The 17,752-nt window shown below is 42.3% G+C and overlaps 1 protein-coding gene across 1 annotated transcript in view; it reads left to right on the top strand.

Moving 5' to 3' along the window:
• LOC119916019 (Snf2-related CREBBP activator protein) overlaps nt 1-17,752 on the top strand; it is a gene marked incomplete at its 5' end in the record, with an annotated part of 38,954 nt that continues 21,202 nt past the window's right edge. Inside the window, 13 exon segments of the mRNA XM_038735855.1 lie at nt 1-946; nt 2,447-2,523; nt 2,818-5,936; nt 6,754-6,795; nt 7,127-7,393; nt 10,392-10,577; nt 10,719-10,859; nt 11,126-11,318; nt 13,006-13,175; nt 14,415-14,505; nt 14,693-14,782; nt 17,049-17,222; nt 17,441-17,667. Coding sequence (XP_038591783.1) covers nt 3,057-5,936; nt 6,754-6,795; nt 7,127-7,393; nt 10,392-10,577; nt 10,719-10,859; nt 11,126-11,318; nt 13,006-13,175; nt 14,415-14,505; nt 14,693-14,782; nt 17,049-17,222; nt 17,441-17,667 — 4,461 coding nt within the window.

Here is a 17,752-nt window from a genome sequence, read left to right as displayed (position 1 = left end):
AATGATTCCTTTGTCTGACCACAGATCTTCACTTTACTATCAAAGACCAAGAAAACAAGCACATATTTACATTTTAGAAGCTGTAACCAATGCGTTTAATAAATAATTGGCAATGCGTCAGCGCTTTGAAAGATAACATTTTATACTTAATATCACACACAACAGATTATCATCAGACACTTGCATTTGCCTTGGGATTAATATATTATAAATTATCCAAACAGGCCAAAAGGAAACTGAAGCACCTGATATATTAATAATACTGAATTTAAAGGGAATAAAAAGGAAAGTACTACACTTATTTTCTCTAGGCTTTATAGATAATAAGGAAGTCTTACGCATCCGCATGCCTCAAATATCCAGGTCCTTTAATCGTAAATGTATCCAAAAGAAAAACAGTTCATCTTTAACGTGAAGCTTCATAAACATACGTCAGTCGTTAAACGAGATTACTACAAAATTACTGTTATTTCGGGAATACAGGCTGACAGGAAAAAAAAAACAGGACCTACTACGATCTTGCTATGAAAACAATAATATAAATATCCTGACTATTTGCAAAACCTTAAGGTGAAAATAAACCGATTAAATTGTAATATTTAATGAAGCGGTCCACTGACAACGAACGACAATCTGAAATATCAACATTTCAAGTGGCGCGCTTTACGACATCTCGCGAGATTGCAGTGTGTTCTGTACTTTGTCAGCAGCAGCGGTCCTCCACCATTTCGCTGCGTAAAGTCTCCTCCCCGCGACCGCTACATTCTGCGCCGAAACCCAGTCTCTCCCGGTCCGTATTTTAGCTTCTTCCCACAGACCTAGTGGTACCTCGTTGGGTACCGGGAGACAGTTTGGATTACTGGCATCACGGATTGAGTGCGATTTTACGCGGATGACGACTCCTTCAACGAGAATTTAGTAAAAGAAAATTGGTCGGAAATTTCAGGTAGGTGGGAACTTAAGATGGCGGCCTGGAGAGGGGAGGGGGGCAAGGAGGAAGTAATGGGGTGATTGAGGGGGGGCTCGGACTTACGAAAGGACACAATCCGACTGCATTTCACTTGGTGGCTTTTTTTTTTAACCTAACGTGTTGAAATTTGCTGACACTGTATTGAACAGAGTAAAGCAAAAAGCAACAGCGCTGATGAGTCAGATTTTAAACTGTGCTTACCGAAATAAATAATCCTTTAACCATCCTTTCCTTACCGTCGCTGCTATGGAGCCAGCCGTTGACCAGTGCGGGTCCCCCTAAATCCCCCGTATAATCATTGCAAAATTTATATGGAACTTTCTAACATTGTTTTTTTTTTTGCTATTTTGTGTTTATAGGTAGGTAGTAATATGTACTTGTGTTTGAAAATGAATAATTTTAAGTAATTTATTTCCGTAAAATGAGATTTGACCCCACGCCATGACGTCACGAGTGATTGTCCCCCTCTCTGTAGTGCATGCAGAAGCGGGTTTTAATGCGACTTTTCACATGTCTCTTTGCGAAGTAACTCATCAAATGTGTCGGCATAAACGGGGCTTCTTTGAAGCTTGGGTCATTACATAACTGCGGGTGGGATGGGGCGCCTGCGCATCAAATGAACGCACCCTACTAACTCTTCTACCTTGCTAGTTAGCAAGCTTTTCTTAAGTGCCACCCAAGCAGTGTTTGTGTAACGTTACAAGCTAACGTTAGCCAGCTAACCACACTAGCCAAACCGGCAGGATTTAGGCGTTTAATTGTGTGGCTTTCTTATGAACAACACGTCCCCGATCCTTTTGGTGTCTTTGCCCCATTCGTCGGTCGGTTTATCATATGTACGCAGCCAATGCTCATATCACGATTGAATAAAGATTTTTTTTTTCTCAAGGAAGAGAATAATCTACAAGTTCACGTAGCTACAGCTAGCAACAATTAGTAACGTTTACATTTTAGCAGGGTATAAAATGAATGACTGGAGGCCCGCGCGGTTGGTCACCGGCTTTTAGCTTAAAGAGCGCATGCTGCAGATTTCCCAACATCTTCCTGTGGGCGACTGCAGCACTTGGAACTAGCTAACGTAGCTGCTCGTAAAGTGCTACTTTCACGGAGCCTTTTTATTACTGCTGCAGATACCTCACTAAAACACAGCCAAAGACACCAACTGTAACTAGCAGTAGTTTGCTAGCCTAGCTATCTGGAGTGTTGAGAGCTGCTGCTCTCGTGACGTGACCTGTTAGCGTTACTCATCGTCCCCCACACATTGTGATATTGTTGTTTACTAATTGCACATTAAGTAAATTCTTGCTTTAGCTAATTTATGGCAAACCTCTCTATTAACCGCGCGTAGTTGCGTGTAGTGTGGCAAGCGCAAATAGGTCGCCACACAAGAGTTTGTGAAGTGGAGAGAGGTGCAGTTGTTCCTTTTTGATTTAAATAATATAAAGTTACCGTCCGTTTCTGCTTTGGCTTCCACAGAATATGTGGAGGGGACCATAATTTCAGCATCCTGGAAGTAGAAAGCACAGAAGATCTGTGTCTCACACCACAGACAGGTGAGAAGTTGTTGCTTTGCACACGCATCCAATCAATTCTGACAACATTTGATGGCTTGCTTATGGACTTTTCTTTTGTCTTAGATTTTATTATTATTTTTTGTCTCCGATGGCTAGTAGGCAGTCAGGAGAACACAATGTTTTGAATAAAACAACAGCAAAGTGACTGCTTGCGTATCTCCAAAATATGTTTTGTTTATGCTGAGTTTATTTTATGGCCGTGTTCATTTTTAGCCTCTCAATAAATTACCCACGTCGTCCAGACACTTTGTTAACGACCTGTTTCGTCCACAGGTGCAGTGTGTAGCCGGGGCAGCACAGAGGAAGGACGCTCTGGGGAGGAGGCGGTGCGGCAGCGTGCCCCTCCGGCTGTGGATGTGCTGGGTGGCAACCCCCAGGCTGCACAGAATGTGGCTGGGGAGTCACGTCGGCATGCCCCGCAGCCGGTTGCCGCTGCCCCCCGCCCAGTACCTCCGCTCACCAATCCGTCCACTGTGCCATTGCCGGAGAGCAACAACTCAGCATTCCTCGGCATGGAGAACGCCCCTCCAACCACCTTGCCTGAGACTCTACCGATCAGCCGAGACTCTAAGGAAGTCCCCTCCAAGGAGGCCGTTCCCGAAGTTGTCCAAGTTTCAAGATCCTTGCCAACATCCATCAATGAGGACTGTAGTTCCTCGACTGAGATGCAAAGGCTTCCAGCTCCCTTTTGTCAACCTCTCACCCCAGATGCACAGATTGACAGCACAGTGCAAGAGTTGCAATACGGGTCACAAACTGATAAAGAGAAAAGCCACTCACATAGTCAGACAAACCAGATTCAGCCACCTAGAGAAGGTGCTGGACTTGTGGTTATTACAGGGACGAAGGAGAAGGAGTCCGTCATGTTGGAATATAAACCAGAGACTGGAACAAACATGGAACTGGGTGGAAAAGAGCACACGGGCGGAAATATTCTCCCTAAACCTCAATATCAAATCTGTTTCACAGCCTCATCTCCATCTGTCCCACAATCAAGCGTTGGTTTTAAAGTCCAAGTCACCACAGAACACGGGGCTGTGGAGCAGTCTGACAGGGATCTACTTGTCCACGCAAATCAAGGCAGCCCTATACCTCCGGCAGGTGCTGCGGAGCAGGCAGTTGGTCACCAGGACTCAAAATGGTCTGAGCTCCCTTTACCCTCATCTGACAACAGCGACATTAAACAAACTGACCTGTCGAAAACACACCCTAAAATCATCACAGAGATCTCAAATGAGGCTAGAGAAATACAGAAAGCAAATTCTTTGGAATCAGTTGAGATGTTTGAGCATGTTAAAGAGCTTGTTGACACTTCTCACAAAGAAACACAACCTCCTTCAGCTGAAATACTTGAGACCCCAAAGGCAAGAGGATCGCTTCCTGGATTATACTCTTCTCCTGGAAAAGGAGGCTCGGTGTCCAGCAGCGCAGCGGACAGAGACGACGGCGCCATCAACAGGGGCTGCAATCCCCCTGAAGGAGAGCAGGTAGAGAGTAGCGAGAGAGAAAAACAAACTGACATGCCCACTTCCTCATCTGACTTAACAATGTTGCCCGAGTGCTCTTCCACACAAGAGAGTTTCTCAAAACCCCCTGCTGCACCCCCTCTGTTTGACACAGGCCTAGTTGTCTCAGTGCAGACGGAGCAGGTTGTTGAAGCAGAAACATCTCATCCCTCTGACCAAGTCCCCACAACAGAGACACCACTGACTGCTGAGCTTGTGCATTCAGCCGATGCTCAAGAAATTGTGGTTGTCAGAGAGGAGGCTCATATCAGTGGGGACTGGTCTAGCATGCACCTGAATCAGAGTTACCTCCTGCAACGAGAAGACGGCAGCGTCTGTGAAGCTGCCATCGTAAACGAGCTGAGTTCTGAACTTACTACTGGAGACCAAAGTGTTCAGGCGGATATTGAGTTACACTCACAACCTGTGGAAGTGTACGAGTTTTGCGGCCTGGTTGAGGAGGTTGCTGAGGAAACGGTCTGTGCTGGTAGTAGCGCACAGATGCCTCACTCTCCGGGATACGAGGTGAATTTATTCAACGCGCTACTAGACAACTCTGACGAGTACACTGTCAAAGAGGACCCAGAGTCGCATCTTGAACCATCAATTCACACAATTAATGAAGGTGACACTGTCATTATTTCCCAGCAGCCCTTGCTTTCATCACATGATGCACATAAAATACAGGCTTGCTCCAACAATTCCCATAATTTGTCCATACAAAACACAAGAGTGGCGTCTGTCGGACAGCATTTGGTATTAGATGCTAACCAAGCTGTTGAAGTGGCTAACTCGAGTGAGGTTTGTTTAGTTGAAGTAGCTGCTGTTACATCTGAGTCATTCGGTGTTGAACAGACAGACACCAGTCTACAAATTGTGACACCTTGCTCACAGGCCAATGCAGCAGTCTCGGACCAAACGGTTGTGAGTGATTCTCCTGAGATTCACATAGTTCGCCACAAACAGGAAGCAGAAGCAACAGCTGGTACTTTATCTCTAATATCCCCAGTGGTTGCTGGTGAGAACATTGGGATGGAATCATCTGTTGCTGTTTCAGTACATGTCTCTCATGTAGAAAATCAGACCCCAGGAGTCACTGTTGTAAGTGCCACAAAGCCTGCTTTGACAGGGACTCCATTGCAGAGTATTCAGAATGTCACTGTGTCCACAGAAACCAAACCAGTGGCTTTCTGCACCACTCACTCCTCTGGTATTATAAATCCAAAGCTGCTCCTTCTTAAACCGGGAGAAACTCCTCTCCTTAAACACCCACCCTCCCTTTTGGCACAGGTGTCCAATCAACTGAATGCGACCGGCAAGCTGGCCAATGCCTGCAGCTCTCTGTCTGGCACAGTGTCTGAGCAGTGCCTTCCCCAAACTCAGACGCAGTGCTCTGTCAATAAAACTTGTGTGACAGCAGCGCCGCCTGTCAAGATACAGCAGCCTACTATGAGCGGTAACATCTCGCTTCAGCTTGACCAGACTGCATCTGTCACCCCCACAACTTCAACAAGTAAATCTGACAAAGAGGCCTTAACTGTTACTAAAACGTCAACAAGTGCAGCAGATTCTGCGTCCCAAGATGTTGGCACCCCTACAGATGCCACTCCACCCACTACGCCTAACGCCCTTTACATGCTCACCGCATCAGTGGAAAGGGAGGGTACAGTCATGGCATCCACTAGTCCTAATAACCCGGGCAGCCAAGCTGACTCCCTGTATGTGGAGGAAGAGAGTGAGGACATGGAGCAGGACGAACCAATGGGAGAAACCGAGGCTCAGGAGGACAATTCAGGACAGGTTAGCAGTCCAGAGGAAGGCAGTGATGAAGAACCGGATGCAGACAAAACAGAAAACGAGATGACCACCCCCAGCTCACCACACAAGGTATTTTTGCTTTTATCAAAGGTTTAGAAAGTTGCACAGACAGGGGAAAAAGTAAAGGTTGGGTTGTGGGTCCAGAATCAGGAAGGCGATTGATACAGATTTGAAAATGAGTGCCTGCGTCATCAGAAGTAAGCCTAAACTAACAACATGAAACATTGAAGCATTGAGGCTCATAATACTAAAGGGTTTGTCCTTGAATGCCAAGGTAAGGCAGTTGTATCAGACTCCATGAATCAAGGCCACAGCTGAAGTCAAAACAATGTAAAAATTTGTGTCTTGTCAACTCTGATGAAGTGATTTAATATGACACTAAAATGTGTTTATTAGCTACCCCATGGTGTATCTCATTGTTTCAGAAGCTGAAATATTGAATTCCACACTAAAGCATCCCCACACAGTAGCCAACAAGTTGGTCAGGTTACACTATGCATCCTGAGGAACATGGTTTTTCTTTACTTAACTGAGTGCAACAAAGCATTTTTAGGCTGTGGTGATGTGCCCCTCTCTGTAGCTACACTTGTATTTTAGTCCGTGACAGTTTTATTAACTCATTTTGTGGGCTGTAAATCAGCACCAAGCCTTAAGAGAAATTGTTTAGAAGATTTATCTTGGCTGAAAAACAAAAGTAATATCTGTTAGTACACCATGATATGTCATTATGCGTCTGTGATTCTTATCAGGTACGCTGGCACTACCCATCCTTCTGCATGTAGTCCATATTGATGTCACTCGTGTGAACAGCGTTTTTTATTTAAAATTATTTAGTGGTTTATTACTCTTAAGTTGGCCGCATGCTAAGCCATGTGTGTTTTTCCAGCATGGACAGAGCAGGACAGACAAAAAGGCACTGTTCCTTAAGGTAAGTGGTGGTTGTCAGACACCCAGATAGGTTCCCTATTCACGAGCACTTCTTAGTCAGGTGTTGTCACTGTTGGAGCATTTTGGCTTAAGAAGGCATTCCTTTGACTTCTGCTATATTATGATTTTAATTCTGCATGAGATCAAAGCTGACAGAAAAGCACTGATGGCCAGTTTATACCTCTGGAGCATGTCTGGATTTGCTTCTTTTAAACGCTTGCTCTAACCTAATTCATGCACGTGGCTTTTATCTTGGCGAATCTTACTGCTTTCACCTTGTTAAGGTCATTAAAAAAATTATTTCCTCTTCATCTTTCTCCCTTGGCCTTTAGGTACGCCAGTGGATAGCAGACAGGGTCACAGTGAATTCATCTCCTGTCTCACCCTCCACTTCCTCTTCTTACCCTGGTCCCTCACCCACCAGTGACTGGTCTACCCCACGGCGGGAGAAGTCCTCACCTCTCCGGGGTCCTCATGGGAAGTTTGTTTCTCCTTCGTCTGTTGGTGGCTACAATTCCTCCTCTTCGCCACCAGATCACGCCACCCCTCAGCGACCCCGTGGAGAGCGTCACACAGACATGGCAGAGCTGGCTAAACATGTGAGTGAGAGTTAAGACACAACACATTGTAATAACTTTAAGGAGAAGCAAGGCAGCTGCTTGAGCTTAGAAGAACTAACCATGTTAAGTGAATTATAAAATCAAAATAACACATTCTTAATGTTCCACAGGTGGTTTGAGGGGCCACAAAATGCAGCCAGTGTGGCTGGATATGGCGCATGTCAAGCTCCCGCTCAGTACATTTTTAACCTTTCACTACATTCTCAGACTACTGAGAATAATTGTGCATTCAGTGCAATGGCGGCCTTGAAAAGGCTGCTCTAGGAGTCCAAAATTTAAATCACCTAAACAAATCCCTTCTGAATTGGCAAAAGTTCCTGGTTAGCAACAGAGAATTTAAACCTCTTGGAGCAGGGCATTAGTCAGTATGTTGACGACACACTTAAATGTGACGGGACTTTTCCTGAAATACACTGTAGTTTAATGAGCTATGTGTGTATACAGGATATAGTCAAAATCCTCATTGGGGTTACACATTTTCTTTATTGACTGTTGGTCATGCTTATGATGAGTAATCAGTTTATCATTGTTTTATCTATCTATCTGAAAAATTCAAAACAGTCAGTGTCCGATGGGAACACCCCAAAACTCCCACAATATAACCCGATAACCTTTTTGGCTTTGATGTTTTTACTATATATATATATATATATATATATATATATATATAGCACTGAAGAGCCTGAAAACTGACTGCAGTGAATAATACACTGCGACTGTTGTGTTCAAGTGTTGACACTCTACACTGCCACTATTTACCTACATACCAACTGTAGAGCTGAGGCCTGTACTGCGAAGCGAGGTAACTGGCTTATCCAGGAAACTTCAGGAGTGTCTTTGTGACGTCCCAGTTACGGACGGGATACGTTTTACCTGAGGTTTACTCACAATTTAAGCTGCAGCTTTAAAACCACTCCGAGCAGGTCATCTTCGTGGTTATTCTATGTACATGAATAGGCTATTATAAGTGTAAGCAACACACCCCATCTGTACGCAGTGTTGATGAGAACTATTAATACACACCGTTTGATATAATATTTTAATATTTCCTCCTGACTTGTTGGACATTGCGCTTTCCTCTGGGGTTGCAGCTGAAATGATTGTTAAAATTAAGTTATTTTTATTATGTTATTCATGCAGGTAGCCCTACAGCCTCTGTGGGAGGAGATCTTAATTCATTCAATTCAAGGTCAATTTCTGAGATGTATGAATTATCCTAATGGTTTTCACATGTTTTAGATGGAATGTCTAAAAAAATAAAATATGGCGCCTCAAGAGGGTGTTAATAAAAGTGGTAAAATTACAAAAATGTCACAAATTCCAATCCATATCTGTTTTTTTTCTGAATAGGTCCAATTCACAGCAATGTCTCTAAAGTCCTGATGCATGTGATAATATAGTGATTGTGAGTGAGTGTGACTTTTTCCTTATTGCTATCCGATTGCGAGGCATAATAAATGGCAAGTCTGTGGTGTGATGTTGCAGCCTTGCAAAGTGAAGCGATGGGTTCCTTTACTTGTACATTTTTCTTCTTGTAAATTTACCACTTAAACCTTCTCTGTTTATTACCCCTTTCTCCTCTGTATTGTGTAAACCTAAAACGGCAATTGTACCTTTTTTATGTCAGTCATATCACAAATAAGGGGCGGCTGTGGCTCGGGAGTTTGAGCGGGTTGCCCCTTAATTGGAAGGTCTGCTCCTCGGCTCCCCGGCTCCTCCAGCCTGCATGTCGAAGTGTCCTTGGGCAAGATGCTGAACCCCGATTTGCCCCCGGTGGTTGCTCCGCCAGTGTATGAATGTGCGTGAATGTGAGTTTCTGTTTGAGCACTTAGGCTCAGTGAATGAATGTGTGTGAATGCAGATGTAGCGTAAAAACTCTTTGAGTGGTCAAAGACTAGAAAGGCGCTATACAAATATATTTTCACATTTACAAATAAAGAGTCCATAGGACAAAATAAAGAATGTACAAACAAGAACACGGTGAACTTACTTACAAATTTACTCTTGTCTGCAATGCGCTGCCAATGTGTTCGTTATATCCTGACGTTATAATCATGCATTATTCTAGGGAAGAAAAAACTCTGCCTGCATTGTCGAACAAGCCCCTTTAATGTGAATGCGCACAAACTCAAATTAAGTTGACCTAGAATCCACTTACCAGCTTCTTATTCACTGTCGTAGTCACATTTAACACCAATCTAGGCAGGTAGAGTTTGTTCACACTGACTTTCCGTGAAAACCCAGAGTTAAATCTGAGTAGGTTAAACTCCCTTCACAGTACAGGCCTCTGCCGTCCACTGGAGTCACAACTCACAGTAGGCGTGGGAATCCTGTTCGATTTAGAATTGGTTCTTGATTCAATAAATGGAAAGGGGAGCACTATCTTTAGGCCCTTACTCCAGTTCACTGTGTGCCCAAACCTTTCACTCTTTTCTGTAGTCCACTGAAATGCAGTATGAGACATAACTGGCAGTTAAGCTTAATTGTGTTGCTGAGGGTCTGAGTAGGAAAAAAAAAAGTTTTAAGAAGTTAACTGCATCAAACTGGAAGCATGTGACAGTCTTCTGCCTGCATGAGAATAATGAAAGTGTAAGTTAGTTGCCATCATAACTGGTTAAATGTTTGTTTTTGAAAAACCAGAAGTTGGGGGGGTGTTGTGGAGTAAAAGCAGGAAGAACCTTCTGGTGTGAGAGTGAAATATTCACAGAATACTTCTCCTCTATCCTTGAAAGGCAATTATTAAGTTGTTAGATTGAAAATTAGCTAAATATGAAGATAAAGAATAAGATAACTCTAGCGTGTACCCTCACAGTTCTGTCTTCTCTTTTTTTGTTCCATCAACACATTTTGGCAATTGCAATTCTTATGTGACTTATTTTGTTCACCCAGCTCTAAATTCACAGTTTCTGAAAGATCGTTGTAGCACACTAATGTGTTGGCAGGATTTACTGAGAGGTTTGGCCATTGTGTCCTGCAGGAAGCGGACATCGAGCATCGAACCCAGTCACTGAAGCGAGAGGGCTTCTGGTCAATGAAGCGCCTCACCCGCCTGACAGAGCCGCCACGACCGAAAGTTCACTGGGAATACCTGTGTGAGGAGATGCAGTGGCTCTCTGCTGACTTCGCTCAAGAGAGGCGTTGGAAGAGAGGGGTGGCTAGAAAGGTAGGTAGTGTTTTTTTTTTTATGTAGAAATGTTTAAATGTAATTGTTTTAACCTCCATTTTAAGTATATTATACTACTTCTGTATTCCTGCTGATGTATACTTTGGATGTTCTAGATGTGTTCTGTCGATATGTTCCTAGGTGGTACGGATGGTGATGCGACACCATGAGGACCTGAGGCAAAAAGAAGAAAAAGCCAAGAGGGATGAGCACGCTAAAATCAGAAGAGTGGCCTCTTCCATTGCAAAGGAAGTCCGGGCTTTCTGGAGCAGTGTCGAGAAGGTACAGACAATTCCCAAAAACCAAGCAAACAAAACCTTCTGGTTCGATGTTCAGCTGTGGAATTTGAAAGGATTGTGATCTGCGTGTGGTTTTTCTGTGATAGACATAAAATGTACTTTTACTTTTCTGACAATGAACTGCAGATATACTGACTCAACAAGATAAATGATTTGTTAAGTCATGTATAAACTAATTGTGTCTAATATTTGTCATTTAGGCTGCATTGTAGTAAAATTCACCCAGTGTCTCATCGTCTGTTCGTAAAGGTGGTTCAGTACAAGCAGCAGTCTAGACTGGAGGAAAAGAGGAAGAAGGCTTTGGACCTTCAGCTGGACTTCATTGTTGGCCAGACGGAGAAATACTCGGACCTCCTCAGCAAGTCTCTCGCACCCACCAGGCCTCCTGAAACTGTCCTTCTGACTCCCAAAAAATCTCCACCACCTCCTGTTGATGAGGATGGTGAGATGTTTGTTTATTTTTTTTTACCCCAAGTAAAAACCGGCACATTATAAAAAGAGCTTACTGTCTCTAATGTGCAGTTCTAGCTCTGAGATTTCTTTCAAAGCTCAATCATTGGGTCAGAAAGGGACGTTGTCATAGTTACAGACCAATGACTGAATCTCCTTATGCGTCCACAGAGGTAAAATGTTTCATGCAAACAAAAAGATGTTTTTCAATATCAAGGTTATTGCATCTTTTGAGAGAATCAATCAAGTCTTTTGCAAATCCCAGCAGAGCTTAAAAGCATCTTGGGTTGACTAAGATGATAAGTAACTTTATATTTTGTGAGTGTGGTAAAACATTCTTTGGAACAACATTTCATAGGTACTTTACCGAGGACTGCTTGGCAGCCGTCGGGCTTGAGACTCGTCAGACCTGTCAGGCTAGTCTGTTGTACGTGTTATTAATGGCAGTTGATTTCTAGAACATGGAGGTGAACAGTTTAAGGGTTTGCTTAGTCGGAAGGAAGACTTGGCAGTGGTTCATTTATGTGGGTCAGTAGTCCACTCCCACTTTTATTTTATTATCTGACAACCTTTTGTGGTGCTAAAGTGCAATGACGTCTGCCTAGTTATCAAGCGTCTCTGTCACTGGAACCCAAACTACAATTTTTACTAAAATGGAGCCTTGTTTTAACCAGATTTTAACCAAGAAGTGTCTATTAAAGGGTTTATTGGCTTTGAAAAGTGCAGTTCGATCTAGATATATTGTGTATATCAGGGGTATTCAATTAGATTTCAAAGAGGTCTAGTTAGAGAAAATTTCCTGAAGCAAAGGTCCGGAACATCAAAACGACGAACTTGCGTTATCATTCAGTACTATAACCTATAGTTGTATCAACACATGTTTTTAGTAATATTTCAGTCAGTTTTCACGTCAAACTGGAGGGATAATAAATAATAACTATTCAAATAATAAATTCTAAATTTAAGTAAACTAAAGTGCCTAATTTTTAGAAAAAATGTAATAAAAAGTGTAGCTTGAAGTGATGAAGTGTAGTCTTAACCAATGTTATAATAAACACTCAACACATCATAACAAATGAACAGCTGTAATGCCTCCTCTTCTCTTTCATTTCCTCTTACAGAGCTACCACTTTCCTACTTTCTGTTGTTCAGTGAGAAACGTGAGCTCCAGCTAGCATATTGGAGATCTATGAGATATTCTGGTTTTGAACTGCCCGTGGGAGGAATGTACATGTAAAAATCTGTACATTCTTGATTAAAAGTCATGTGAAATCTCTTTTATCTTTCGTCCCCTCAATTCGGGTGTGTTTCCAAAACGTCTCTGGTGAATCTCGCGGACTCGACTCGCAAGCATCGGTATGCACAGATTTGATTGGCTGAGCAGCGTCACATGAGACGATTGGAGCACATGCGATTGGTCTGTGAGTTTCCTGGTCCTCTAAACCAGTACAGTAAATGCTAGAAAAGCTGCGCGGGTTAAAATAGAAACGCTCTGTCACGAGTTAGTAAGTCTCAATAATAAATGTGCTGTAGGTCGGCGGTCCGGAGAGGACGGCGGTCTGCCTATTAGTGACCTCTGGTGTATATGTTTGATTTTCAAGAAGTAGTTTTCTGTTTCCTCACAGCAATCAAGAAATAAATCCTTCTCAGTACACAACTATTCTCTTTGCGTTCTGCAGACAGAGACTTTGAGCCTCCTTGTGAAGAGGAGGATGATGAGGAGACCATAGAGGTGGAGGAGCAGCAGGAGGGAAATGACGCGGAGAGCCATCGGCGGGAGATCGAATTACTGAAGGAGGAGGGCATGTTGCCCCTGGACCAATTACTGAGCACCCTCAAACTGCCACAGGTACCTCCACAAACCCGATGGGACTGGGATTAATGTCTTTAATCTAGAAGACGGCAAAACTCATTATACTATTGTCACAAGCTCTTATTCAAACTTCTACATACCTACTATTAGGATACATTGTCCATTACTGACTGATTAGCACATTGTAACACTAACAAATACTAATGAGTTTTAAGCAGCCTGAGTTTTAATCACACAGGTGTTAAAACGCTCCTGGTTTAAACCAGTTTTTAAGCCACATATAACAAAAGTGAACATTAAAATGGTCACTCAAACTGTCCGTTGTGAATGTTATGTGCTGCTTTCAAATGTTCATGCTATAATTAATTTTGGCAAAAAATATCTTTGTACTATCGCAATGATCATCAAACCTTCTTGAAATACTACTGCTGGTGCTAAAACATTATCATTGCATTGGATACAGTCGAACTGAACAATGAACTCTACCGTATACTGCAGCTTAAAACACCGTAAACAGGCAGGATGTTTTCAAGTTTAAGACATTTGACTAAATGCAGCTCTCTAATCTGCGTCTCTTTATGCACCCGTTCATGTTTTCATTCATGTTCTGATTTCTTCTGGGTGTTAACAGCAGTGAAGGAACCAAAAAATCAAGCCGACTGTCAATTACTGACTTTATTTTAGAGTTTATGATGCGCGCTGCCTCAGTGTCTTCTGTAAAAAGGCGCTCCCTTGTGGTTAATCAAAAATAAAACGGCTCATGGCCATAATATAAATCATTATGTATGTTTTTACCATCGGAATATTTCACCACGTTATTAATTAAAACCTCTCTAATGTCTCTTAAATATTATACATTCTGTACAAGCATCCGTTTTAATGCATGAAAATATATAAAATATATTATTATATAACATGACTGATCATTCACTTTCATGACTAATCAAAAAGGACTAGAGGACTTAAGTAATTACAATTGAAAACAGAATGTCAAAAATGGTCTCTAATTGACTTTATGCCGCCTCAATAAAATTACAGAATAAGACTAATATTATTCAAGTAATTTATTTTCTGTGTGAAAGTTAACGCTTATTATTGTAGGTGTGTCTTTAAGTACTATGACCTTTTTTTTTTTTTTTTTAAATCTATATAATAATTTAAAAAAGGGCCATGAATAAACTCGTACCGTTACATAAAATACAAATAACTAGAGAGCTTTTGATACAAACCACACGTCTGCATTTCATTTAATCACTGAATCATTGGATTACATAGGAGACGGGCTCAGACGGAGAGTGCTCGGATGAAACTTCTTCATCGGTTGAGGAGGAAGAAGATGGTGAATTCACTGCCAATGAAGAAGATGGTAAGACTCTCTCTCTCTCTCAATATATGGTGGGGGGGGAGGGTACTTTTGGTAAATACATTCACATATTGGAAAAAGGGTAAAAACATTGCCTGGTGTGTAAATATTTTTGGTTGTTATGTTGAAACCATCTTAGAATACACAAGTCTATTAATGTAATATTTGTTTACTCCCCCTTTCCTGTCAGCTGAGGATGAGGAGGACACCATAGCGGACCAGGAGAAGGTAGAAGGAAATATAGATCACGCAGAGGAACTGGATGACTTGGCCAAAGAAGGTAGCTGCTTTTGTTTAAAATGGAAAATGTAGTCCTTCATGTTGAGTAGCCTTGTGCTGTTTGCTTTTTGCTGCGTTGAAGCTGTTTAAAGTGTTTTTCCTTGGTTTAAGAGCTTCTGTTATTATATCTCTAAAGAGGAATTAGCTTAATTAAATGTTAACTTTAAAAACAAAAATCTTGACACTACATATGAATGGCGTTCAAGGGAGGACCGTGCTTGACCTTGTGTTTGTCAAAGCGTCCCCAGACTCCCTCCAGCGTTTGCTCGTCTCTCTCCCTCACCGCACAGCCCCGCCCCTCCCTTTGCGTCTGCAAATAGCCGTCTACTCACAAACTCTCAACAACATGGAGGGAGACACAGTGCTGAAGACCTGGCTTGTAAAAAGAAAAAAACAACGGTTCAGTCAGTGTTTCCCACACATTCACTTTACTTCGGCGGGCCGCCCAGGTCAGGCGACGCATTGTAGCATTTATCCGAGAAGTAGCGACACGGTGGTTATTTTATAAGAGAGAGTGAACACACCAATCAGATGTCCTTCATTAGATACCATGTTGGTTTTGTTTTGATAGGCTACGGCGTCAAAATGCCTCCTCAGGGCCGGATCAGACAGAAGGCGTTTTATGCAGCGAGAGGTGCCGTTTTTTAATTGTAATCTATTGTCAGTGAGCGTTCTGCGCGCTGTTTATGCGCCCTGGGCATCTCGCGTTTTGGCCGCCTGCTGCGCCTTGCGTTTTTGAAGGAGCGCTCTGAGCGCACAGAGTTGAAAAGCATTCACCTCTGTGCAGAAAAGCGCCCTACGTCATTCGCGTTTTTTCCATTGTCCAATCGAATGAATGGAGAGACGGGCCCACAGCTGTGCTGATGGAAGTTTACAGTTGCTTGGATTGTCTGGAGACCGCAACAAACTGGCCCCGACTCATCCTAAATTACGCCTTAAACCGACCATCATTAAGACAACGCTACTGGACCAACTGGTAGGCTGCACACACGGATCTCCCTGTCTCCTGCATGTTTTACACCTCAAAACATTGCCAGAGCAGGTGCCCTCTGTTAGTCTGTGTGTTTTTTTTTTTTTTTTTAAGCAGATGTTTTAGCAACAAAAGACACAGACCTGTGAGTTGTGATCGTTTCTGCTAATATGACAGTCCAATCAAATCTGAAATCTTTGGTTTGCTGCTAATCAATAACTGACAGGACAGCTGATTCGATGGTGGCCTAGCAACATTTTTAAAAAACCCGCAGCGCACTGGTCTTTTCCAGTTTCAACCAAAAAAGGCAGTGCTGTGCGCCTCGCGTTTTTTTTTTTAACCTGCAAAGCGCTTTCTGTCTGATCGGGGCGTTAACATGCAGTGCAGCTGCTGCTGCTGTGAACGGAGTCACGTTTGGGGAAAAGTTTTTTTTTGTTTGTTTGTTTTTTTTCTCCATGTATAATTAAAATGGTGAAATAAGAAACAAGCTAAGTTACTACAAATAGTAAAAACATGGCCGCTAAAACAACTCCCCAGCCCACTTAGCAGAAAATACAGAGATATATTTTACACCGGCATTCTGCCTAACGCATACAGTCTGATTTAGAGCAGAAAAAACTCTTAAGGCTTTAAGTTATGTTATGTTATTTTACACACAGAAACATAATCTGTATTATCGTATTACCAAACAACAATCTATGTGATCATGCAAACAGCAGCAGCAGAAACACACTTTAGGCAGTGCGTCGCAAAGTGATCTGATTTGAACAGAATATTTAGTTGAGCCATTTCGTGGAAAAACATCTGTTTTATTTTTATATATAGATTCATATTTTTGAATCTGCCAACCTCAATGGCCTGAGGACTAATACCAGTTCTCAACTGCTGAACTAAAAAGATCTTTGGGCTTCCAGAGAAATGAGACCTAATAAATAATTCATTTCTTCATTTTGGCTCTGACAAGAGATTTTCAATAAAAGCTTACTTTTAATAAAGTTTAACATTACAACACAAATCATTCCTGCAGCACATCAACCCCCTTAAAAATTGAATAAAGCTCTTTTGCTCGTCGAGAACCTTCATTTAATCCACATAAAAACATTAGTAATTTGGCCATTTTCGTTGTACTTGCACAGGAACCCAGCCAATTTTTGATTGCTGTTTTAACACAGCTGTGTGTTGCGTATGTGCCAGTTTGCATTTTAACAAGCATATCGTTCTTTTTCGAGCAGTACCCTGTTTCAAAAAACAGGAGAAGTAAACGTCTACCCTGACATATCTCTGGTCCCCATTGTAGGCAATATGAGTGTTGAGGAGCTGCTGGAGAAGTACAAAGGAGCATATGCCTCAGACTTTGAGGCTCCATCTGCATCTGGCTCTAAAGGAAGCTCTGATTCGGAGGTGTCTGGGGATGAGGAGGAGGAGACTGAAGAAGATGAGAGTGATGCAGAAAGCAACTCTTCCTCCTCAGGTATTAACCAGCTCACAGGGAATCAAAATAACTTCCATGAAAATTGTTTATCTGCTCCATCTCTGACAAGCCAAAGGTTTTCCAACAGCTTTTTCAGAAGGGTAGTATTTCTGTCGGTGTTTTTTATTTTATTTTATTTTATTTTTTTATACAGACTGTTTGCTGCTTTTAAGACATGCTACTTATTATTAAATTATTTCCTCTTGTGCTTTTATCAGATTCAGCAGGAGACAGTGCAGAAGATGACGAGAGTGAGAAGGACGAAGAGGAGAGTGAGGAAGAAGATGGCGATGATGGCTGTGGAGATGAAGGGATGGAGGTCTTGCTAAAGGAGGGAGACAACAGCCCACCTTCGACTAGCTCGCGGCCAAAGAAAGAGATCAGCCATATTGCTGCTACTGCAGAGAGCCTGCAGCCTAAAGGCTACACGTTGGCTACTACAAAGGTCAGTCTTGAATATTTTTTTTAACGTAAAACTTAAAACGAGACTTTTGAGCGCCAAAATAATTTAAGAAGTAAGACGGGTCACT

This window comes from Micropterus salmoides, unplaced genomic scaffold, assembly GCF_014851395.1.
Source record: "Micropterus salmoides isolate LMB-PRFRI ecotype aquatic unplaced genomic scaffold, ASM1485139v1 Ms_hic_scaffold_21, whole genome shotgun sequence".
Taxonomy (NCBI): Eukaryota; Metazoa; Chordata; class Actinopteri; order Centrarchiformes; family Centrarchidae; genus Micropterus; species Micropterus salmoides.
The sequence above is the reverse complement of the archived record's forward strand: the minus strand, read 5'-3'. Positions and strand labels throughout refer to the sequence as shown.